Source organism: Physella acuta, unplaced genomic scaffold (assembly GCF_028476545.2).
Source record: "Physella acuta isolate Inbredline_101_S28 unplaced genomic scaffold, ASM2847654v3 ptg000649l, whole genome shotgun sequence".
NCBI classification, from domain to species: Eukaryota; Metazoa; Mollusca; class Gastropoda; family Physidae; genus Physella; species Physella acuta.
In genome coordinates, this window is record NW_026732168.1 from 51,096 (window position 1) to 76,276 (window position 25,181).

Sequence of the window (25,181 nt, forward strand, 5' to 3'; positions counted from 1 at the left end):
TTTTTTCAACCTAATCTCGATGACTACAATCTTTCTCACCATACTATCATTTGCTATTGCTTAGCTAAATACAGACCTGTGACCATGTCCATGTTTGTGACCAGTTTACCTTAGTTTCAACTACTATTGACCTTTCTGTTATTGACTTATCAATAACCTCCCAAAAAATCACCCTCTGGCTATATTCCATAGACGTTCTACATATATTGATCATATTTTGACGACAGCCTTATACTGTTTTACTTTCTAAACTTATTTCTCTGATTTCAAACCTGACCAAAGACTTAATTCACCTTATAAAAAACACAGCAAACCTATTCTTTGTTATGTAACGTGTGTTATCGACCCAGACTACACATTCAAAACACATAACGTACCCCATCTATCACCCAACTCTCTTGTTGACATTCACCGGCCTGCAAATTCTCCCCCTTGATGCTGTAAGCGCTCATCAAATTGTCTCCCTTCCCCCTGCGTCACATCCACTAATAGCTATAAAAAGCTCTTGTTTGAGGTAACTCCAGTTCATCTTCTGCGCTTTACTTGCAATGGAGTTGCATTAGCCAAAAGCGCCATCTCCCCCCCTTTTAAAATGGCTGACTCTTTCCCCCTCCAAAAACTATCCCTTCCTTCCGTGTCAAAGAAAATTGAAAATTTGCATCCCCTAATTGGAAGAAATCTTGGCCGCTGATTTACGCTGCAGTCCCCGGGGGTGGGGCTAAAACTTTAGCCTCTTTTCATTAGTAGGAGGGCCTTTTAAAAGCTTTTCAATCCATTCTCTCTCTCTCCGTCTGTGATACTTCCAGTTTAGTTTTTGGAGTTTCCGGTCTATTTTTGTTTGTGTCTGTGACGTCAGTTGGTCCACCCCGTCGTAGTTAACAAATGACCAACATAAATAATATTAGCATATGTCCAGTAAATACCCAGACATACAGTAATTGAAAATTGAACATTAATCCTTATCAGACTTCCTCGCAAATACCAGTTTCGATTCAGTAAACCAATACACTAATAGCCAACAGAAAAAAAGATTTTTCACAGAAAAAACGCAATTTCAGATTTAGAAAAAAAAAACTCATCAATTTAATGCTTATAAATAACTTGGAATTAACTAATTTCACTCCAATTAGCACGAAATCGGACTAATTACGGTTCCATCTGTTAAATTAACACAATCACCAGAAGAGGCACTAGCTTTAGTTCCTCCACTATACACCTCCCTTCCACTATACACCTCTCTTCCACTATACACCTCCCTTCCACTATACACCTCCCTTCCACTATACACCTCTCTTCCACTATACACCTCCCCTCCACCATACACCTCCCGTCCACTATACACCTCCCCTACACAACATACCTCCCCTACACAACATACCTCCCCTCCACTATACACCTCCCATCCACTATACACCTCACCTCCACTATACACCTCCCTTACACAACATACCTCCCCTCCACTATACACCTCCCCTCCACAACATACCTCCCCTACACTATACACCTCCTCTCCACAACATACCTCGCCTCCACAACTCACCTCCCTTCCACTAAACACCTCCCCTCCACTATACACCTCCCCTCCATAACATGCCTCCCCTCCACTATACACCTCCCCTACACTGTTTACACCCCCTGATCTCCCACACATCTAGATAGAGCTGCCTACATTATCTCTCTGCTACAGTTTGTTGTTGGAGATCACGTGCCACATAAATATTTACTCACCCTACCCCCTCCCCCTCCCCCCCAACCGCTGCCAATGTAGGGCCCACATATGTGTCTATTAACATTACCGCCATCCCAGTCTTCATACCTCAATAGTCAATTCTTTGAAGTAATTAACACGACTGCTATTTTAACTGCTTCTCCTTGTATAAGTATGAGAAAAAAAGTAATGTCAGAATTTCAGTTAATTTTTCCGAATAGTTGTCGTCACCAAAAAATAAAAGCAAGTATGAAATTCAACTCTGTTCCAAAAACACCCCACCCCTTCCCTATTTATCCTGAATATTTGTACATGCATCTGCTCTTATTGTGTTTATTTTAAATCAACGAGGTGCAATAAATATTTATTCCTGTTATGTTAATCAAAGAGCTGTTGTACATCGAACCCCCCTCATCACAGCTAGAGTGTAATCCGTTTCCATGACGACAGGTACAGATTGGCCTTCTGTCTCCAGACATGCCACTCGCCTCTATTTTTTCCCACGTTTTCTTTAACTTGCTTTCTCTGTTTGTTTGTCTTTCCAATCAAATCTTGCGATCGAAATTTCTGGCACTTCCCAGTTAGCTAGCGCGCTGAAATTTTCAGGGAAGCTTTCTTTTGGATGACCATTGAATATTCAATTGTTATTATTACTAAATTGATCAATGGAAACATTTTATTGAGCATTTTAGACCGCTATATAATCTATATATATAATTCTCCTCTGCTAGCGTTAGAAAAAAAACCAGCGACGCGTACCTCGCGCGCAGTGAAGCGAACGATCACATGTCGCCACAGGCTTAGGGGCAGAGAATTTAGCTTGAACCGAGTTTAAACTTACAGGAGGTAGGCCAGTTTGGAGGAGACGATATGGTCGAGTGGTTGGGCACACGATTGCTATCCCACTCGACACGGGTTCAAATCTATGTGTTCTAGTCAGTAACGTATTCAAACAACGTGTTTTTTACGAGTTGTCTTTTTACGAGTTGTCTTTTTACGAGTTGTCTTTTTACGAGTTGTCTTTAATAATCATTAAAAAAGTTTTAAAAAACCCACGTTTTCTGATTGAACTAAAAAGTAGAAAATAAATACTATACATCACAATAATGCAAGCGATCACTCTACTATAAGCGATCAAAAACGTGGGGCGCCGTGATTTTCTTACAGTTTGTAATACTGTTGACTCTCTACAAGCTCCCTAATAAAAGTCAATAGTATTGTCTAATCAATAGTAATATAACTTTTACTTCGGCGCCCCACGTTTTCATCGCTTATAGTAGAGTGATCGCTTGCATTATTGTGATGTATAGTATTTATTTTCTACTTTTTAGTTCAATCAGAAAACGTGGGTTTTTTAAAACTTTTTTAATGATTATTATTGCGACTTTCCCCCTCGCGTGTTCCTCTCCCCTCCCCTCTCGTGTTCCTCTCCCCCTATCATGTTCCTCTCCCCTCCATCTTTCGTGTCCCCCCTCTCTCGTGTTCCTCCCCTCTCTCGTGTCCCCCCCCTCTCGTGTTCCCCCTCTCTGTCTGCACGTGCCTCTCCTCCATGACGCCATTTAGGCTCACCCGCCAAAAATCAATGCCAGGACGTCCCGTGCTATTGTCTGCGTGCTGACCCTGGGTTTCAAAGGTCGGCTAATTTCAGGGGTACTGCGCATGTCAGGAGCGCACTCTCTCACGTGACACGCTCGCCTGTCATTGGTCACTTTCTCAACGCGATAGTGTGCGTGTAGAAGGGAAAAGTTCGAATCCTGAAGCAAATGAGTCTATGTCTATGTCCTATGTCTATGAGTCTATGTCCTGAGTCCATGTTTATGTCCTGAGTCTATGTCTATGTCCTGAGTCTAAGAGTCTATGTCCTGAGTCTATGTCCAGAGTCTATGTTTATGTTCTGAGTCTATGCCTATGTCCTGAGTCTATGAGTCTATGTCCTGAGTCCATGTTTATGTTCTGAGTCTATGTCTATGTCCTGAGTCTATGAGTCTATGTCCTGAGTCCATGTGTATGTTCTGAGTCTATGAGTCTATGTCCTGAGTCATGTCCTGAGTCTATGTCGAATTTATTGACCATGATAGTTCTGCTAACATGCATCCTCTCACTCGAACTCAAACTCGCTCTCACGCGAGACTTAACCAACTACAATCGTGTGTTTATTAACGTTACATAATGAACATTTTACTCGGCGTGCTCTCCCTTTACGGCAGACAGATAACAGTCACCATGTGAATTATGGTTTTGGGCATCTCTATGGAAATTTTAAAAAATAATCACATGATTAAATTAATTTTGAAATGGAAACGTTTTTGAAAAAAAACTAAAGGTTTTCTATTGAACTCTGAAGGCTAAACGTCTCTTTATAAGATGAATTTTTTCTCACAAAGATAGAAATATGTAATGTAAATTTAATACTACATTTTAGCGTATAAAGATAGAAATTAAATAATAATGGATACTTCGTGTTTTATAATGTAACTACATAAAAATTTTATAACAAATACCTGTCTATGTGGCTTATAACATTTGATGTAACACAATACAGAAAATATGCATTACTTCTTACTGTAAATAATGGTGAACCAAGTAAATATGACACTTGCCCGTCGCTATAGCAACGCATGTTTAGCTGGGTAATAATGTTTTATCTGGTGACTATAGCAACTGCTGGGTCGTGGAAGGAGGGGAAGACAACCATGTAATAGGATTTCTCCCATGGTCAAAGGAAGGGTCCGGAGTTCGGGGTCAACTGTGTGAGCCGTGAGTAAACAGTGCATGTGAGCAGGGTTCACGAGGGTGGGTTTGTGGATAATAGGGTGTGAGTGGGTGGGAAGGAGGGGGAGGGAAAGATACTGGTCGTAAGGGTACTGTGGTGTTATACTTAACCGGAAAGTTCTGTATTTTTATCTTTAAAGAATATCAACGTAATAAAGCTTTCGTGAACTCTTCTAACTAGAATTTTTATTGTTGCAAATACAACATTCATCTACACTGTTAGTAATATCCGTCTTTGGAGTAAAAAAAAAATTAATATAAACTCCTATCTGATTAATTTTTGTTTAATTTGTTTTTCATTTATTTTTTCAGCTATTTTATTTTTGTCATCAGGATGCGCAACTTTATAATTATATGTCTGTTTCTAATGCTTTTTTTTTTTAAAAAAAAAACCTAATTATTTCACAACATTTTTTTATCAAACAAAGCAACAAAGCCAACCGGATTAACTTTTTTTTTTAAAACCATGAATTACGGTCTTATTATTTATAATTAATATCGCTTCCCGCCAACAGCTAAATGATTTTTTTTTAAAGATGCGCCTATTGTCATATTCACCCGCTTCTAAAAATAATTCCCAGTGTAAATTATTTACTCTAGCCCTTGTTGTACTCAATGAAAGAAATAATCTTGTTTAAAAAAAGCAGAGTCAATAGCGGGTCTAATTAAATACCTCACCTCCCCCGATAAGATAGAACTATAATATTACAATAAACCCACCCCCGTAGTTTCCACTCCCCCTGGATCCACCAGTAGCCCCCCCCCCCCAGCCCTCCAAACAACTGGGACCTGATAGAGTCAACACAATCTCCTCTGGCACTCCTCGGGTTCTGTTGACCGATGCATGCTGGGAGGTTTCGAGTGTCTTCTCCATCGGTCTGTGGGTACCCGCGTCCAGCCTTGACCCAGGCGCCGTCCACACAACTTCAAGAACGGTTCCAGAGAAATTGTTTCCTCAAACATTGGATCCTCTTCCTCGCTAGTTCGTCAATATCCTCACATTTTTTAAAATCTCAAATGTAATAATACTACATTCCACGTTCTCCGAAATATCATCTTTTCCCGTTTTTGCCCAAGATACATGGGGTGGATGAAGTAGAGTTCATCTGTTTTAATGACTACGTCTTATACAGAGATAATGTATCCCTAACGTGAGTTGGATACCCATCTACTTACTTGAACCCGGATTCGAACTCGAGATTTTCGGGTTACTAGTCTAGCACTATCGTTCGGTTACGCCGTCCCCTCTACAAAATATAAATGAGCTAAAGTAAATCTCACAGATTTCATTCGAATCACGATCGACCTTGATACAGAGAAACTTACGCTCTTCTAGCTGATTGAGTGCTGAATAAATTAGTTAAATAAAGTTGTCATTTACATCCCCCAACTATGTTACCCGATTATAACTGGGTTTACTCATAATTTGTAGGTATCAAAATAAAAGCCCTTGCATGAGAAATATTCAAACCCAGGGCCCTTATGAAACAACGCTCTACTGCTGTTTTTAACCAAACGTTTATTTTAAAATCAATGAATATTTAAACACTGCTGCAGAATCCGTTATCTCGCGAGAGTCTCGCACAACGGGACGTGATCATCACATCAGACGATCAACACTCCCCTTTTCCCTGCCACCCCTGAATCAATACCCCTCGTCTTGTGTCCATTTTGACTCACCCCTCATGCCTCAACATCTTCATCTTTTTATTTTTTATTTTTGCCATAGACACAAATTTTGAAGAGCATACTGCAATTCTCGCATACTCTCAACCTCTGCACCCTGACTTCAATGATGAATTCAAACCACACTTGTAAAGCCGTTTTCATATTTAGAAATGAAATCTGTGTTATTCTAACTCCCCCTGACCTTTTTTTCCCCATCCCCCCACACTGTGATTACATCGTTTGTGTTAGAACTACCCCACTCCCCTCACACACACACACACACACACACACACAATTTCCCTACCCCCCACCCCAACAATTGCGATTTTTTTTTGCGATTAAAAAAAATCGCACAATTCTGTTGAGGAGGAGATAACGATGTTTGAAGCGCCACCTTCGTGTTGCAACATAAAAAATAACTTTAATGAACTGTCGTCGAACGCCCTTCCACCCTACCTCCCCCACCCCCCATCCTCACACCCACTTGACAAAGAAAGTCCATGTTTGATGATTAAGGGATTTCACCCGTTTCCTAATGAATAATTGCCAGAGTTTTGGACACCGTGTTTTAAAACTCTGGTCTTTAAGCCGATTCTCAAAAAACATTTTTTTTTTTAAAATCATTTAAGTCAAGATTTATTTCTTGTGTTATTTCAAACACCGACGCTTCCTTTCATCGGGTTGCAGTTTGCGTCTTCAACAATGGATTAGGTTTAGAATTATGGTTTAATCTCTGATTTGTTTAAGGTTGTCGTTTATTTATTTAGCCTTGGTATTAATTAAACTCTGAATATGGCAAATCCCAAATGGCCTCACAAGTTTTAAATACGGTGGGAAAATGGTTTGGTTTTAGATTATTAGCCATTACTAGTTTTACCAAAAAACCCATTTACCTATAGAGTTTAATCTATATAATTTTATTCCTTTTGATAAATTCTCCATTTAACAATGCGTCGTGTTATATTATAGAATAGTAGTATAGTTGTGCAAAAGAAAATGACAAATGTGTATTGTAAAGTAAACCTTAGTTTCGCGCCTATTACGACTAAAGAAAAGTTGACAATGTCTAATTGAAACGATGAATGAAATTCTTAAAAATTTCATTTCCTTACAGAAATGAATGTGTGTTATGTATCTATTTACACATACAATAATAATATGACCTGTGTTTTTTTTTCTTAATATTTTGTCCGTGTTGTATTTCTGCCGTCCATATTTTTTTAATTATCCCACAATCCCACATCAAAGACCGCCGAGATAATCAAAATCTCGATGACGTCATTTCCCGCACTAGAGGGTATTTGAAGACATGGTGAAACGTTGTGAAGACTCTCGCTTATGAGGATAAAAGGAGTTCATTAACTCGGGCTGGAAATATCCTGCAAGTTCAATAGCGAAACCTCCATTCCGTCATAGGTCACGTGGTTACCGTATACGTGAGTTTACAAACCAGTTCCCGGGGGAGGGGGTTGTATTTATGACGTCATGATAGGAAAGAAAAACAGATCTAGTTCTAGAAAAAAAAAAGCGTTTAAAGTGTTGAAATAGCATCGCTTGTAGTGAAGTTGGGGTTTAGTTTTCATTTCGCTTTTTTCCCCTCGCTCTTACAAGACGAGAACTTTTCAAAATGGTATCTTGTTGAGACGCTTAGCGTTTGTTCTTCACCGCTCCGGCTTCCAAACACCTCCCGGGTCCATCTCTTTGAACAAGTACACCCCCCTCCCTCCTCCACCCATATACACACCCCTCGACCTCCCCTGGGCCATCGACACCCCCGTCAATATGGATTCACTAGCCGTTGTCTGCTGGTGTTGCTGGATCTGAAGAACCCATTGAGGCCGGCAGCCGTCTAGGGGAACACTGGACGGCCAACAATAGTGGACACGAGCAGTGACCCCCGGGCTATGACTAGCTGATGGTCGGGGCGATGGGACACGGGAGGGGTACGATCAGTAGAGCGATGGAAATATGGGAGGGGTACGGTCAGTGATGTCCCACATCAAGGTGGGTGTTCTTTCCACGTCCGACAGTCGTTTAAAGTGGACGAGAAATTGAATTCAAAAGTTAACACAGCTTAAAGATCCTTCTATCTTACATTTTGTTTTCTTATTTCATTAGTTTCTTATATAATCATCGTTATTTATGTTCGTAAACTGAGAAGTAAATACTGGATTAGTTTTAATCAGCTTATCGAGTGATTGTTTATTTAACATTTTTAACACGAGATGAAACAAATAGGGCCTACTTAAATCCTGTAATATATATTCATGTTAGGTATTTTATTGACCCCTAAAAGAAAATCAACTAAATTGAAGATAGACCATACCAACACAAGAGCTAAAATCTCGGTCATACAAATCTAACATTAATTTTCACAACAAAAAACGTTAAATATAATTCTTTTTTTTTCCAGTTTGAGATTCCCAACAATTTCCTTATCTCTAGGCTTATGTAAGCTCCATCACATTTACCCCGCGACAAGTGCACGCACTACTTCACCTATAATAGTTCGCGTAAAAATCTACTCCCTCTCAGCTCATGTCGGCCCGGTCCTAATGTTTGCTTAACATTCCGTTGTTCTTTCATTCCAACCCAGGATCGCCCCTCCCCCCAGTCGGTCTAAACCCCACAGGTTCCCATCTTCTACGCACATTTGAGACGCGGACGGCTAATTAGTTAATAGCCGTACACCAATTAATAACCGGTGTTTTTTAACCGCATCAAAGCGCCATGACTCCGCGATACTCAGGGGCCCCCCTCCTGAGATTTACTCAACTCTGGAATCTTCTCTGGCGGGGTTGGAGACATTCCGTCTTGATCCTCCCTCTCAAGTATTAACCCCCCCCCCCTCCTCCCTCTTCTCTTTTCGCCCCACGTCCCCACTCAAAAAATGTTATGAAACCGTCTTACTCTGAAAGGATCGACCCCCCCCCCCCCTTTCCACCCAAATAGTTATTTGTTAGTTATTTTCTCTATTTCTAATCTCTCCTCCCCCAACTACGTATTCAACCGACTTACCGTGTATATAACCCATTTTCAAAATTTAATATGTGATTTCTAAGAAAGCAATGATGGTACATAGTATCATATAAAAATATAAGTAATTTTTAAAAAAAAAACAAACATGTTTACTTGGTTACAGATATTTTAATTAATTTTTTTTCATGTGAAACCATTGTTTTTAAGTTTATTTTTTTTTAATAGAAACATGCTTAATTAATCTGGTTTTATCTATAATGTGAAAATGCAATTGTAAAATGTGTTGATGGAAAGGATCAGCCTTATGAACATAATCTTCGAGCGTGACTTGAACGCTATCTGCGCCAAAATTAGAAAGTTCAGTTAATCTTCTCCAGATAACCCACACGTTTTGAGTTCGACAGCCCTCCCCATGAAAGTTTTGTGACGTAATACTGCATTTTTCAATCTCATCTACTTTCGTCACAAAAAAATAGCAGTACTTTACTTTATATTTGTACCTACTACGTGTAAGCAATTACCATTTCAGTTTCAAAACTTTGGAGACGTTTTACTTAAAATAGCCAGTGCAACGCCTAACCGGGACGGCTAGATAAATATTCTAGCACTTGCATACCCACATGTATTGCTGCGAAAACCAGCTTATGCTTTAAGAAAAAGATGGCTGGAAGAAAATCGTCTGATTCACGTGCGCTAATGCATGAAATATGAGTGAGCTCAAACGCAATCATCTGTGTGAGTAAATGTCGTTTGGTGCCAGCCTGAGTTCGTCTGCTCATCTGCTTTAATGAGCTCCATATCCACCCCTGGATTCCGCGAGAAACCCCAGCAGGGGAGGAGGTAGCGACGTAAATCATAAAGTTTATTTTCAATTTATAAACATTTTATTAAATCACCTCCATTTTTTTCCCCCATCGCGTTAAGAACGGGGAGTTAACTCTCAGGGAAACGTAACTCCCACCGCAGCTGTTTTTAAAAGAGTTGGTGTTCGTAATTCAGGTTCGATAATAATTCGGTTCAACATTCCAAGTCTGTCTTAGGAGCTGAATATTTTATCAGCCTCTCGGCTCTAGAGAAACTCGACTACTTTTCTCTCGTCTACTGGTGGAAATTCTACCCAAACAAAACTCGGCTGGAAAGTCTGCCGAAGGTTGTTTAACCTTATAAATTATTGCTGCGCCTTCCCGGTTTCACGCATGCGCAATGTTACATCAACATTGTAATTACCATTTTTTTTTTGTAACGCTTTCTTTAAACACAAAAAAAAAAATGCACCAAAAATATAACCGATGATGTAAAGTCGGTCCCACACTGCCGGTTAAACCGGGTGTCATTGAACCGGCAAAAAGACCACCTTCCCACAGCACTGAGTGCACCTAACCCCCGACCACCACACCGGTTCTCACTTGGCAAAGGGGAATAATTTAAAACCGCTTGAACCGGCAGTGCCTATTTCGCTAAGCTGATGGGAAAAGCCTCTAAAGCCGGCAGCCGGATCCAGCCTTAGATAAATGAAACTAATTTGACTTCTTGTCTTACGCTTACTGTAGCCACCCCTCCTCATCTACACAACTCGCAGACTCTTGATCCCGCCAACTCTCGTCTTTTGACGAGAGGCGCCGGCGTACCGCGAGAATCTCGCCATGTACCGCGAGAGTCTCGTTCATGTTCAACACGAATCTCTTCTCGTTACAACTCGTAAACATAAAACCCCCTTCTTTACTGAAAGGTAGATATGTCCGTTTGTTTTTAAAACACGGACAGGAGAGAAAAAAAAAGGAAATAAAAAATGTGGATTTTTACAGGTGAAGCGAAACGCAAATGTGCGTGTCAGGATGGGGAGGAAGGGGGCGGGGATGAGTTAGACAGATGAAACGGGTTAGGGTTATTTATTTTCCCGCAGTAACTTAAGGATACAAGATACCCATGTTTTCGATAAAAAAATAATTTTGCTCCCCAAAATTTTTATTTTTTAATTCGGTACTAATACCTTTTGTCTATCTAACCCGAACATTTCGGACTTCTACGCCGTACGGTTATCCGTTTATTGCGATGTGAAACATGGTACCCCCCGGCAAGTTTTCACACTACTACGTGGACAGCGGCTATCTTCGAGCGAGTATTACATAATTTATTGCCCGCGAGGCACCATAAACTTTACAGCAATCTAAGGGCCAAGCACTCGTGTACCCGCTGGTGTAGTGACCTTTTCTTTTGTTCTACAAATAAGTGGGATAAACGTTGTTTTCTACCATGTAAAATTTGATGTCAAACTCCATATAAGGGCATGCGCGTAAAAATAATGAATGGGAAGAGATTCATTGATACGTTTGACCAATCATACAATAGTACAGTAAATCAAAATAATCTGCGATAGGATGCAACTAACCACGTGTGCTAGGCAGCCATCTTGTTTCTACATAAACAAAACAATCGCCTGTCTTAGTTTGTTTACTTTATTTGCATATACTCTTTTATTTGTTGTTTTAAAGTTATAGAACAACATTAAGTTTAATAATTGAAACTTTGCCTAGAAATGTACTGTTGATTGTCACTGGAACACTATTAAACACTGTTTCGTACGCTTTATTATACTAAGCTGAAACAATGCGTCATGGACATATCTATCAGTTTGAAGAATGTACTGTCCATCCCCTTTATCCCCCTCATCCCCTTCTCGCCATTCAACCAACGGCCGGTTTATAATCTTGTTACGGCATGCTGTGATAGGCTTGAACGCGTTCATCAGGCTTTACACCGGACTGTATACGACACATGTGTTAATGTGTATGCCCGCCCATCTCTCCGTACAGGGTTTGCTAGCATCGAATGTAAATACTAGATGGGATAGCTGATAAGCATTCACTTAGGCCCTGTACTTGACCCTATCTACACAGACGTATTATTCACGGTTGAATGAACATTGGTAATCTATGGCTCATCGGTTCTTCACGCACTATCCAGCGGTTGGGTGGGGTGGGGTGAAGGGGCGTGTCTAACCTCAAGCGTTGTACCCAGCGTTGTGTAGTAGGCTATTATCATAAGGCAATAAACTTGTGTAAGCTACAATAGACATTCTATTGACGTGAGAAGACCGACTAACAAACAAAACTTAATCTGGTTTGATGATAGCTGTTCTGAGAATAACAATCGAATGATAGGATGTTTAAGACTTAACAGTCATTAATTTATTACCTGTTGTATGCATATTTTCTGCTTACACAGACAAATCTATCTTAAACTTACAACATGAATCAACGCGTATTTTATTAGCCAAATGGTTCTTCCACACATAACAAGAAGTCATTTTCTGTTTGCTATAAGAGGAAACGCACAGTGCCTTTTTCTGCCTTTCTTTTCACGTTTTCTCAACTTTGCATTTTTACTCAAAATTCAACATTCAAATCGCTAAGGCTTTGGAACCCTTAGTGTAACAGCACTGAAACATTCCACATGCATTTAGCATTATACCATCTACAAAACTACGTTTGTACATTAAGTTTACTACAATACTTTAGAAAATATCAATACTTATGTGACACCACTCCCTAATTTCTGTACATAAATTTACGTAAAAATTTGTAATAAAAATTGAGTACAAGCTATCGCAATGAAAAAACGTAGAAATGTGTAGTTTGGTTTCGTAAATCTAAATCTTTCATCCGCTTTTTAAAATCTCTTATGGGAACAAAGCCTTAGCGATTTGAAAAGGTGTTAGTTTTCACACCTTTTCGCGGTTCCCATGGCAACCAGTACTGCTATTGACGGCCATATATTATTTTTGTCTATAGCCTAACAACTAGTAACATATGTACTTATTAAATACCCAGAAATGCGTTAAATTAAAAAAAAAAATCTATCCGTGGTGTCTACCCTTAAACCTCGATGGCACACGGAGAGAGTACAGTCATGAGTAGACGAACACACACGGCTGTAGGTACGGAACGTAACGTAGAACACGTTTTTTTTTTAATACAAGGTTTTTCTGTACAACATCTGTTTTTATAATGTACATACATTTATATTTTTCTAGCGTAGAAGCGGGGAAGTTGATTTAGAGTAGCTAATAGAAAACGTGACGATTTGTTTACGGAGGCGACGTCGAGTGCTCGGAACACCAGGAAGAGATATCAGAATCGGCAAGCAAAAAAAGTAGGATGAGTAGCGACCATTTTGTTTTGGCGTGTTCGGAACTAGGCAACGTTGAGATTTGCGAAATACGGATAGTTTTCGCTTATATAATACTAAATAGACATTTCTTTTGCAATCATAGATTGTCATATACAAAAAAAATATTTTTTAACTCTTTGCATAACGAATCTTTATCGTTTATTTTTTGTATTTTTCCGACTCGTTTAAATTTTCAAAGACAGTTGAAATCTCTCGAGGGTTTAAAAACTTCCGAAAACAATTTTTTTTGGTGGTTGTGTATTTGTTGTGTTTGATGTAAGGCATTAGACCGGGAACAGACTCTGGGGAAAGGGGGGAGGGGGTGAGGGAGATGTTTTGGTTTCCTGGGGACGAGAAAGTCAAAACCGTGAAGTGTGACTGTGGTTTCCAGAGTAGGAGCGCCTGAATTATGGCCGCCGTTATGTTCCATCTCTAGCTGTTTGTATACACAACACTGAAGAAATAATAGATGTAAAATACATCCGACGGATTTACGACCGTGTGCCTGTATAGAGTATGAGAACGTAACAACTGGTCTACCATTTAAATGGAAAACTCGACGTTTTCATTTTAAATTGGGCAGAGTGGTCGTTCTTGCATGGTCTACTTAGATTTATTTCTGAGTTACAGGCCCTGCCCAGTCAAAATGGGTTCACGGCATTAAATGTTTAGGTGTATTAGCACTATGCGGAACGCAATAAAAACTACAAGACAAAAAGGAAAAATCAGTTTTATCTTCATGGCATATTGATATCTACGTCAGTATATAAAAATTGCCGATATAACCGTATACAACATAACATCACAAAGAGCACATAAAAAACTTGTAGAACATACCTTTGGAAAAGAACATACTTATTACTTAGAACGTGCATGCTATTGCATAGGACAGACAAGGATTAGCAAACATCCAGTGTAGAATTTTGTAATTTTCTCATGACTAGAAAGCTCCAAATACCACCTTTTAAAACACCATTACACTCTCCAATCACCTTACAAAAACACCATTCATACTCTCCAAAAACACCTTAACAGTCTCCAACTACCATTTAAAACACCATTAATCTCTCCAATAACCTTACAAAAACACCATTCATAGTCTCCTATCACCTTACAAAAACACCATTCGCACTCCCTAATCACCTTACTAAAACACCATAACAGTCTCCAAACACCATTAAAAACACCATTACACTTTCCAATCACCTTACCAAAACACCATCACACTCCCTAATCACCTTACCAAAACTCCATTCACACTCCCTAATCACCTTACTAAAACACCATAACAGTCTCCAACCACCATTTAAAACACCATTACACTCTCCAATCACCTTACCAAAACACCATTCACACTCTCCTGTACACGATTCCTGCTTACTCGTACCACCTCATTATAAACGACCGTAGTCGTAAGTCGACCCTCCGTTAATCCTCCTTTATCCCCGAGGATTACTCCAACACTCCCCAGCTGGTTGAGATTTGCAGACGGCACCAGAGTCTGGCCTCTTAGATGTCACTCACCTTTGATTACCGTAGACATGACATCTCTGACATGTAGATATGCCAACACACCCCCATCCCACCCTCCCCCACACCTCATTCCTTCTCCGAAGTTGGTTGGTCTGTTAAGACAGAGAAGCGAATATTTTCTTGAACCGGTCTTATAATCGGAATTATAACCGATTCCGGCCTTATAACCGGTCTAATAGCCGGTCAAATAACCGGTATTATAAGAGGTCTAAAAAAGCGGCCTTTCTTTCAAGGCGTAATTTATCGAAATTCACACGTCTTAAAACCCCCCATAAAAACAACAAATCAATGTAGCAAAATACACAACATTTGTATATGTTTATTTCACACACTTATAGTGTATGTTAAAAAAAATAATTATGAGTAACATAAGGTTTCTCTTAGAGACATATGTTGAGGGCGTATGTTTTAAAGACACAGTAAAAAGGGGGAAAGGGGTGAGGGGGTTGTAGGTTGTCCGTCAAGGAACTAATTGCCAACACATCTCCCACTCTCAAAGACAGCGTCGTGGTACCGGAGAGAGGATTAACGCTGATTCTTTCTGATCTCACTCGGGGTTATCAAATCTGGCGGTGAATTCAATTATGACGAGATTTACAGGAGGGGAGAGGGGTGTGTGAGAACAGGAGAGTTGGGTGGGGGAGGGGGGACCAGGGCGGGTGTTGGTGGAGTTGAAACAGACGTGGGGGAGTGGGGGTTGACGGATTACAGACTGGCAGTGTGCTGGGTCGGCGTGTTTGTCAGTTGCCTGGTTGGTGTGTAGTTTGGTAGTGTGTCGATGGTCTTGTAGTGTGCTGATAGTAACACACTCATCTGTGTGTTCAGTCAAATTCCAGTGTACACAGACACTAAACCTTGTGTCCGCCCCCTGCTAGTGTGTTACGTTAAACTCCAGAATGCAATCAACTTTACAGCGTAACTGTCATCTTGAAGTGAGAAAGTCACTTATTATAATTACATGACTGTATGCCACTCATTGTGTAGTGTGTGAAGTCATTACATTAGCGTGTGTAGGGAGATAGCAGAACGCTAGTGTCCACCTGCTCCCTCAGACAATGACCCACCCAGGCATCTCGGCGCCCGGGGGTGGACCTTTTGATTTCCCCACCCCCTGTTTAGTAACATTACTGTGGGCTATCTCGCGACGTGTCGGCTTCACCCCTAAGCAACACGGTTATAATCAACTTATTAACATATTCCTATTATCTAGGGGCCATCCTTTTATCAATTTAGCTCAAACAATTTTAACCTTATAGAAATAGATTTTGTATTGAATTTGTTTTCATGTTCTAAATGACTGTGTGGTATTTCGTGAGTTAGGTATCTTTTTTGTTTATATTTTTTTATAAGCTTTAACTCACATGTTAAAATAGGTAAACTAAAAAGCTGGTTTTTAAATTGTTTATTCATGCTCTCCCCCTCACCCCCGCTCTCCCTCTTTAGATAGAACAAGAAAGAAAATCACCAAAAAAAAAAACGAACTTCAAAAAGCATGTTCTGCCCTGTAAAATATCTAATTTAAAAAAAAAATATGGTTATAACCCGGATATAGTTAGGTAAACAATCATCAAGGGAAGCAACTCCTATCTCAGTTCCGTCCCTTTTCCTGGGGAACTCTTTTGTTTACCGGCCTGACAAATAGGAGCGAACAAAGCACAGTCCAAGAGAGATGGAGATTCCTAGACGGGGAACCTAATCCATCTTGTTCCGTTGAGCTTCTAGATTTGCGCTCTGATTAGCATTGTTCCTCTCAGTCAGTGGGGGGGGGGTGGGGGTGAGGGGAGGGGGGTGTAGGGGGATGGATTGATAGCTACATCTGATGGTATCACAAGTAGGAGATGGCTGAGACACAAAAAATTGATCCGTGAGCATTTCCGGAATGTTGGTGAGCGATCGTGTATGTTGCTGTTGCAGTGGGCGTATGTGTTGGTATGTGCAGTGAGTATATGTGTTGATGTGTGTAGTGGGTATGAGTGTTGGTGTATGTAGTGGGCATATGGTGTGTGCAGTGAGTATGTTGATGTGTGCAGTGCCGGCGTGTGTTGGTGTATGCTATGATTCACGTTATATATAATGCGACAACGTGTGTTACCGAATGTTACACACTCATGCACCGATTTGTACTCTGGTTTCAAAATGAATGACATGGCCCAAAACGCACCAGAATTTCGATGAATTATTAATTCCTCCTGCTGTTCCATTGCCCTGTACAACCTTAGTGTGTTTGTTTTTTTTGTCATTTCCCTCCTAAAGTTAACTTTTGTGATTTTAAAACTTTGCTTTTATTCATTTCCCCTTAAACTTTACATTTTGACGTTTCCCTATAAACTTTACATTTTGCCATTTCCTCTTAAACTTTACAATTTGACATTTTCCTTTAAAGTTTACATTTTGCCATTTCCTCTTAAAGTTTACATTTTGTCATTTCCTCTTAAAGTTTACATTTTGTGATTTTCCTTTAAACTTTATATTTTGACATTTCCTCTTATACTTTACATTTTGCTATTTCCTCTTAAAGTTTACTTTCTGTCATGTTGCCCCTCTCTAATCACCCTTCTTGCATGGGCCCATAAACACACACGGAACTCATTACCTCCCTTTAGTAGACTCTGTTTACTTCCCCTGGTCGTCATAGACGCGATCGCCTCCTCTTGATATCATCCGTGACCTTTTCTATCCGCCCCAGAATCCTCTATTCTCCGCCATCTTGATGAGCTTAAACTTCGACATCCGCTGTGGATTCTATTCTGGCTGTGTCCCTAGCTAACATCAACAAACGCTGGATCTGTCAATGTTTAATTATATCCTATAGTTTAGCTATCAGTTTCCTGGAATAATTATTTTCTTATATAACGGATTCAGGTACGCTTTGCAAGGACATCTCTAATATATCGGGAAGATTTAGAAAAGGTTATAGGTACAAAGCTGGAGAAGGCGTGGCCTGGCGTTAGAGCGCTTTGGTGCTAACATGAAAGTCTCGAGTTCGAATCCGGTCATTAGATCGTTTCAGAGTTTATTTATCTCTAATATAGTGCTGACCACACTATCCCGAGTTCACGGAAAAAGGTGAACTCTTTTTCACTAGCCCCATGGACCGTCAGCTTTGAAAAAGGAACTTTATAGGTATAAGGCCATATACCCCAACCATGTTTTGATTTGATAACCCTCATTTAAAATAGAAACCAATGCTTTTGTAACAGCCATGGGTATCTTAGCTCCAATTCTCCCCCTTATCTCAAACAATGAATTATATTACCAAGACAGACATCAACATGTGCAATCTATTTCACCAACATAATCGACATCCAACCGTCGCGACCCCCATCTCCCAAGGGGTCATTCTTGAAGCCCAACCCCCTTGGGTCAGTCTTGAAGTGTTATGGTAAACACGACCGACCTTTAGTTCTTAGACGTGTGCACCTGACTGCTAAAGGTCACATCCGGTGTTGGGGCCAGCAGTAGAACCATCTACTGAGGGCTGAAACCCGAGGCCTTGAAGTCTAGAAGGTTCCATAGAGCCAGACGGGGTAGTTTTTCTGTCTACATGTCTGATGACTTGTGGGTACCGTCGGCGTGGATGAAAGTCTGAAACTAGACGGTTCTCATTTTTTTACAAGCCTTGAACTATAAGCCATCAAATAATCAATAGATTGGGTACCTTTCATAGTCATAACTCAATGTGAGCGGGGAGTTACCTGCTATTTTTAAAGATAGAATTTTTTTAAAAGTTGTTGAGAATGTTGTATCTTCTTCTTCTGCGTTCTTAATTTAGTTTATGGTGGAGGATTTAAACAAGTTCAACTTCGGGCCCCATACATTTTCCCTTATGTTGAACGTGGAAATAAATGATACTCTGGGTTCTTTATAAATCTTTATAACTCACGATGTTGTTATAAAAAAAAGTACAAAAAATTAAATTATAACGAAGTCGTTAAAAATAGTTTCTTATTTCTTATTTTGTTTGCATGTATAATGGTTCAAACATCCTTACATTTTTCTTGAACCTGTTCTTTAGAAAAAAAAATCAGCTCCATCTAAAGTAAAACTTAAGTTTGACTTGTTCTTTCTCCTCTACAGCTGAACTCTTCGCAAGGGTCAGGGACGACAGTGGAGCAATCTGATTGGTCAAAAGCTCTGAGACTTCACCAGGATTTGCTGAAGCTCCATGGCGTAGATGCAGCGGTAGGTAACTCTTTCTATAACACAAACATTAAACTGGTGTTATCTACCCTTGTGCTGGTTGACACTTAAATGCAGCTGGTCTATTAGATTAGTATTAGTAATCCTAACTATCCCAAACTGCTTGATTAGATATTCTGATACGTGTAACTTTGAGAGATTAGTATTGGGAAAAATGAGAATTATGTTTTCAGAATTCGACAATAACTTTTAAAATTTTACAAGCATTAATATCGTACAGCTACTATTTAACCCCTTTTTAGCTAAAGAAAGTCTTACAAAAACATGAAATTTGTGGTGTTGCCAGTAAGCCTATACGAATGAAGAGTCTGTGAATCAATCCGCTACTTGTGCGACATCCCATCCCTCCCGATACAAATTAGTTCATTTATTTGTTGTCAAATGTGAGATAAATAACCTTAACTAATCAGTAGCGTTAAAAAATATCTTGGTCTGACCAGTATTTGAACCCAGAACCGTTGTATCAATCCTCACGCCTTGTCGACGTTTAACGTGGGAAATCTAAACCTGTATCTGAAATGACACGTGGCCGTCGGACCAGAAATCCCATATTCCCTAGCGCCCATTACGTCATCGCTTCCATCTCACTGCTCTCACCCCCCCCCCACCCCTCTCCCCACCATCACCCGTACCCCAGTTATCACGAGAAACAAAATGGAATTTCCGGGATGCTCGCCCTTTGTTTCCCTTTTTACCTCCCTTACCCAGTGATCAGCCCCCTTCCCCATATTTTTTCAATCACCCAAACTTTAGGAGTCCATTAAAAATTCACCCCCGCCCCGCCCCCATGTTCGCACGCCTCCGCCCCCACGAGCCGTTGAAATCTAAGCTCCATGCTGTAATCAACTAGGATGCATAATTAAATTTCCTAACGGCGGTGACGTTTCGCAGGCTCTCCCTGGAATTATAACGCGGCGACGATGTTGCCCAGGCGACGAAGAAATATAATCGCGAAATTTCATTGCAATGAATTTTGACGTCATTGAACAAAAAAATGTCGTTACTGCGTTTGAGGTAATTTAATTAAAGCCCAATGCATTTTCAATTTCTACTTTAAAAAAATCTCACGTCATTGTTAGAAAATTTAACTTCTGATCACGCGTACCACTCTAAGATGGCAGAAGATACATGAAGTCCGCTGTGTTCTGTTTAATGGATGAAATAAGCGAGTATACCAATATAAAGCATCTTTCGAACCTGGCGCTTCACTGGTCAGGTGAAGTAGAGTACATCTGTTTCAGTGACCTTCGCATATAAAGGGTACTATGACCAGCACTATACCCGGTCAACTACTTTCCTTAACATGAGTCAGGCACCCATCAGAGCTGAGTTGACTTAGGGACGTTATGATGACTCTAGCCCAAGACCTGAAAACAAGACTTACGGATTAGCATTCGTACGCCCTACCATCCGACCACGCCGTCCTATATTAGGATACTTAGATATTTTTTTCAAAACATCATACAAAATAATTACGTAAAGACTTAATGCAAGGCGCAAATATTGAGTTTACTCAAATAGTTTGTCTATGAAAATATTTCTAACCACACATGGGTATAATTAAAAACAACTTATCCTATTTAAATAGACTCACTAAATAGATCACTTGCTACGTAATGGTCATCTATAACTCTATTTCGCAAGTTCTTATTTTTTTCTATTGCAATTGGACATCAATAGGTCTCAAACCTTTCTAATCTAAAAGGACGTCAATAGATCTTAAATCTGCCTCAACAGGCATCAAATCTGCCTTGAGCAAATTAACATCGGTAAAGCTCAAATGAACTTCAATTAGTCCCAAATCTTCCCCGGAAAAAATGAACATCAATGCCTTTATAATGTATTATCATCGAATGAACGTCATTTGCCTCGAAACGTCTCAATTCAGTATGTCCCTAAATTGTCCCATATCGAATGAACGTCAATACGTCCGCGGTCCTCACGTATCGCCTTAAAACCATCGTATGCCTTGAATAAGAAATCCAATGCACATTTCCAGTTAAACTGTTTGTGCGTCTTTTATTCATTACCCTGGCACCCAAAAGCGCCCCCACCCCCGGGGACAACAACGGCCCGTGCACCCATTCCCTTGATTAAAACCCGTGGAGGTCCAACGAATTCATCACCGGCACCAAATTGAAATCTGAAGTGACCGGTTAATCCAATAAGCGCATTGATCCACCGTCCATGTCGCGGCTAATCGTGCTCACCCTCATCCCCCTAGGACCGCGCATCATTGTTTGCTCACTGCGCGTGCGTCGATGCACTCACGTTCCCGTGCACGTTGGGAAAACCGGAAATCACGAAGGTGTCCTGTAAGTTAAGTGTCTTTAATTGTCAGGTTTATTTATAGCGCTTTTTCATTTTATGGTACTAACTGTATTATTTCTGGGACTTTTGCTTCGTGAGGTATCTAACTATTTCCTATATCAGTAAAGTGTATCGATTCTTAACTAATAGAATAGTACCTCAACCCTAACCTTGGCATTAACCTGTCATTATTTACTTTTCTGTTTCAATCTCTACCCTATTTTTAATTCATTTATTAGCATTGAAAGTCTCGATTTTCTAATCTAATCGTGGAAGGTAAAAAAAATAATTGTAACCGGTACCGCATTTAACGGAAAAGTATTTGATTTTCTTTGTTCTAGCATATACCGGCACAGCTGTGAATTACGTACTCCAATTTTTTTAAAAAAAGGTAAAGGAAATTTCCAGTTAGCGTGGGAATTGATGCGGTCTACTTCACATGAGGTCATCAGTGTTTGGGTGAAACGTCACGACGCACCGCTACGATTCCCTGCACCCCTCCCCCATCCAATGGATGGCGTCTTTAGATTACGTGTCATCCCAGCAGTCAGCCATATACAGATGACAAAGTGGATTGCTTATTTCATAACACATCACTGCATCACTTCCCTTGTTTTTAACTCCGCGGTGAATTACCTCCCCGCTTTTTAAATAATACTCCAGCGGGAGTTTCCGTTTTGGTTTCGCTTTCATCCCCTGCTAGTTCCTGTTTAGCCCAAGTTGGTGCATCAGAGGGGTTTCGTTTTGTTTACTTTCTGTGTCCTATTCCCAGCGTGAGTCTTGCCTTGACAAGTTTCAGCTGTTTACCTTTCATCGAGAAATCTTTCGGAGGTTTTCATAAGAAGTTTCAATACCGTGCTAAACTTTTGTACAAAGTCTAATACTTTGAATCTTATCGATACTACTAACTGTATCGTCCAGATTTTTTCTTCTTTTTCTTCCTCTTAATTGGAAGAGATTCTCTTCAACACTATCAAGTATTAAGCAGTGGCGTAGGATCGTCTCAAGGGGGGGGGGTTCCAATTTTTACCCGGGGAAAAAACTTTCGATTTGCACCCCCCCCCCCTCAAACTTTCGATTTGCACCCCCCCTCAAACTTTCGATTAGCACCCCCCCCTCAAACTTTCGATTTGCACCCCCCCTCCTCAAACTTTCGATTTGCTTTCCCCCCCCCCCCCCGTCAAACTTTCGATTTGCACCCCCTCATACTTATATATATATATATACCGAGGGGTCTATTGGGGGGGTTATGACCCCCTAATCCCCCCCCCCCTGCCTACGCCACTGGTATTAAGTGTCATCTTGTTATGCACCATATAGACCGTTGACTCCGATTTCAGCCTGCTTTTCTTTTGGATTTGCTTCCATAGCCTTTGTCCAACCAAGAACAAACTACAAGGCAGTAGTTGTTTGATTTTGCAGTTGTCTCTCCTAGATAAGTTGCTTTCCCTAGCTATTCGAGCATCATCTGCCCGAGGGTTCGAACTCGGAACTTCTCCGTTCAACCATGAGCTTAACCGACCCGACCACGCCGACCTCCAAATATTTCATAACGATACTACTGACTTTTGTATAGAGTCTCAGTCTTTGTATCGATACTACACATTTCGGTCCAGGCTTAGAGCTTTGTATCGAACCTCTCATTTTGTAATCGAATATCAGACCTTTGTAACGATTCTCAGCCTTGTATCGAGTTTTGACTTTTAAATAATAAAAAAAAAAAACAGAATATTATTGTCTTTAGAAGATACGGTTTTTGACCCTAAGAAAAAAAAAACGCCAGGGCATATATTTGTTCTAAATTGGGCATGCGCACATGAGGATTTTTAACCGGATGTCATAGCGATTATCCATTTTAAAGATTATCAAGCATTAAAAATAATAGATACATTAAATAAATTGTTATTTATCAACACAAATGAATATTATATTTACAAAAAAATGATAATTGCATATCCCTTTTTTTCTCGACAGTTCTTAATATCAGATAAATGGAAAATTTATTTTATAATAAAAATCGATCGTCCATCTAAAAACTCCCCCCCCCCCCCCCCCCCCCCACCAAAAAAAAAGTTTAACCAAATCTGATAAATATCTTCACCCTCTCATCCCGCCGTTCAGCTAATCAAACGAGATGGATTAAAAACTACGGCGGGCCCATCTCGAAAAATGACTCTTGTAATAAAGTTTGTCCAAGTGCATTTGTCCACCATCCACCGCTCACACACGCGAAGGGGTGAGCAACTCTGGCACCCATGAGCATGGAGTGAGTGAGGAAGAAAAAAAAATCGGTTTTTGAACGCGCAGATGATAAAATGTCGGCTCGCTTTAATCGAAATATGCTCCTTGGAGCGTCCATTTTTTTTCTCTCTCCAAGGTTAATATTGACTGTGATGGGACCTTGTCAAAACATAGAGACAAGATGATGAAATTATGAGCAAGAGAATCCGATAAAAGCTGGGTGGGGGAGGGAGAAATTAGAAAAAAGTTTTTAAATTTTTTTAATTTGATTTGATTGTGTGTGTGCACTCATCAGTTCGTTGATGGGTGCTCCCTCGTGCGCGTCTTTTTGTGCGCGCGGGGAATTTAATGAAGATGGGACATGTGTGATTAGGGAAATGGTTTGAGTTGCAGTTGAACCGGCAACTGGTTGGGGAGGTGGTGACGTGAGAGATGATGTGGTTACCTGGTTAGGTTGGGTTGGGTTGAGTTGGGTTGGGTTGGGTTGGGGTAGGGTAGGTGAGGTTAGTTTAGGTTAGTTTAGGTTAGTTTAGGTTAGGTTAGGTTAGGTTAGGTTAGGTTAGGTTAGGTTAGGTTAGGTTAGGTTAGGTTAGGTTAGGTTAGGTTAGGTTAGGTTAGGTTAGGTTAGGTTAGGTTAGGCTAGGTTAGGCTAGGTTAGGTTAGGCTAGGAAAGGCTGGGTTAGGTTACGTTAGCTTAGGTTAGGTTATGTTTTGGGTATTTACTAACTGGCCGATTTGAAATTTATGCAAAAAACATTCATCAATCATATATTTGATTTTTAAAAAATCTTTAAAAAAAATTAACTAAGTTAATTCCTGCGTGCAATTTATAAAAAGAACCCACTTTCATTTTTTTTAAATCGTGCACATTAGCTAATCAATAATTATATATTTTTTTTCTTTCTAGTTTCTAATGCAGGCGTCAAAAGGAGATGACGTCACGAGCGATGGATCTGGCGAGAGTACCACATGTGACAGTGGGCGTGGCGGAAGTGAAGAGGAGAACGGAAGCCACGGGAGGGCGTCGCCCGTTAATAAGGGTAATCAATACATTACATTTGTGGCGGCAGGCGAGAGACGGCATTTGTTCGGCTGCTCACTCTCAGCGCGCGTGATTAATCACGTGATGTTTTAAAAATAGATTCGGGAACATAAATTAAAGTTTAGAGGAGTTAAATACTTGAAAAGGGGGGTGGAGGGGTTTCAACGATATTAGACTTGTATATATTAGAATAAGAACGTCTCTGAGCCCAATCAAGCTCTGATGGGTACCTTACTCACGTTAGGGAAATAAAGTCGGCTGGGCATAGTGCTGACCATATTATCCCCCCTGTATGACGAGGTCATTCAAACAGGTAAACTCTACTGCCCCATGTGTCTTGGGCACAAACGGGAAATGATGATGATATTAGAACACGGGTAATATAATAGTGAGTTCGAAACTGTCAAATATACTAGTATCTCTTATATATATATATATATATATATATATATATATATATATATATATATATATATATATATATATTAGTATTATTACATTTAATTTAGTATCTAGTCGATGTCGTAATCAAATAGTACAAGCTATAATATGACACGA

The 25,181-nt window shown here is 40.1% G+C and overlaps 1 protein-coding gene across 1 annotated transcript in view; it reads left to right on the forward strand.

Annotated features, from left to right (window-relative positions):
* Nucleotides 1-25,181, forward strand: part of LOC131948572 (protocadherin-11 X-linked) — a 50,852-nt gene that overhangs the window by 23,410 nt on the left and 2,261 nt on the right. Inside the window, exons 8-9 of the mRNA XM_059310164.1 lie at nt 18,908-19,012; nt 24,489-24,621. Coding sequence (XP_059166147.1) covers nt 18,908-19,012; nt 24,489-24,621 — 238 coding nt within the window. The remainder of the gene's footprint in view (nt 1-18,907; nt 19,013-24,488; nt 24,622-25,181) is intronic.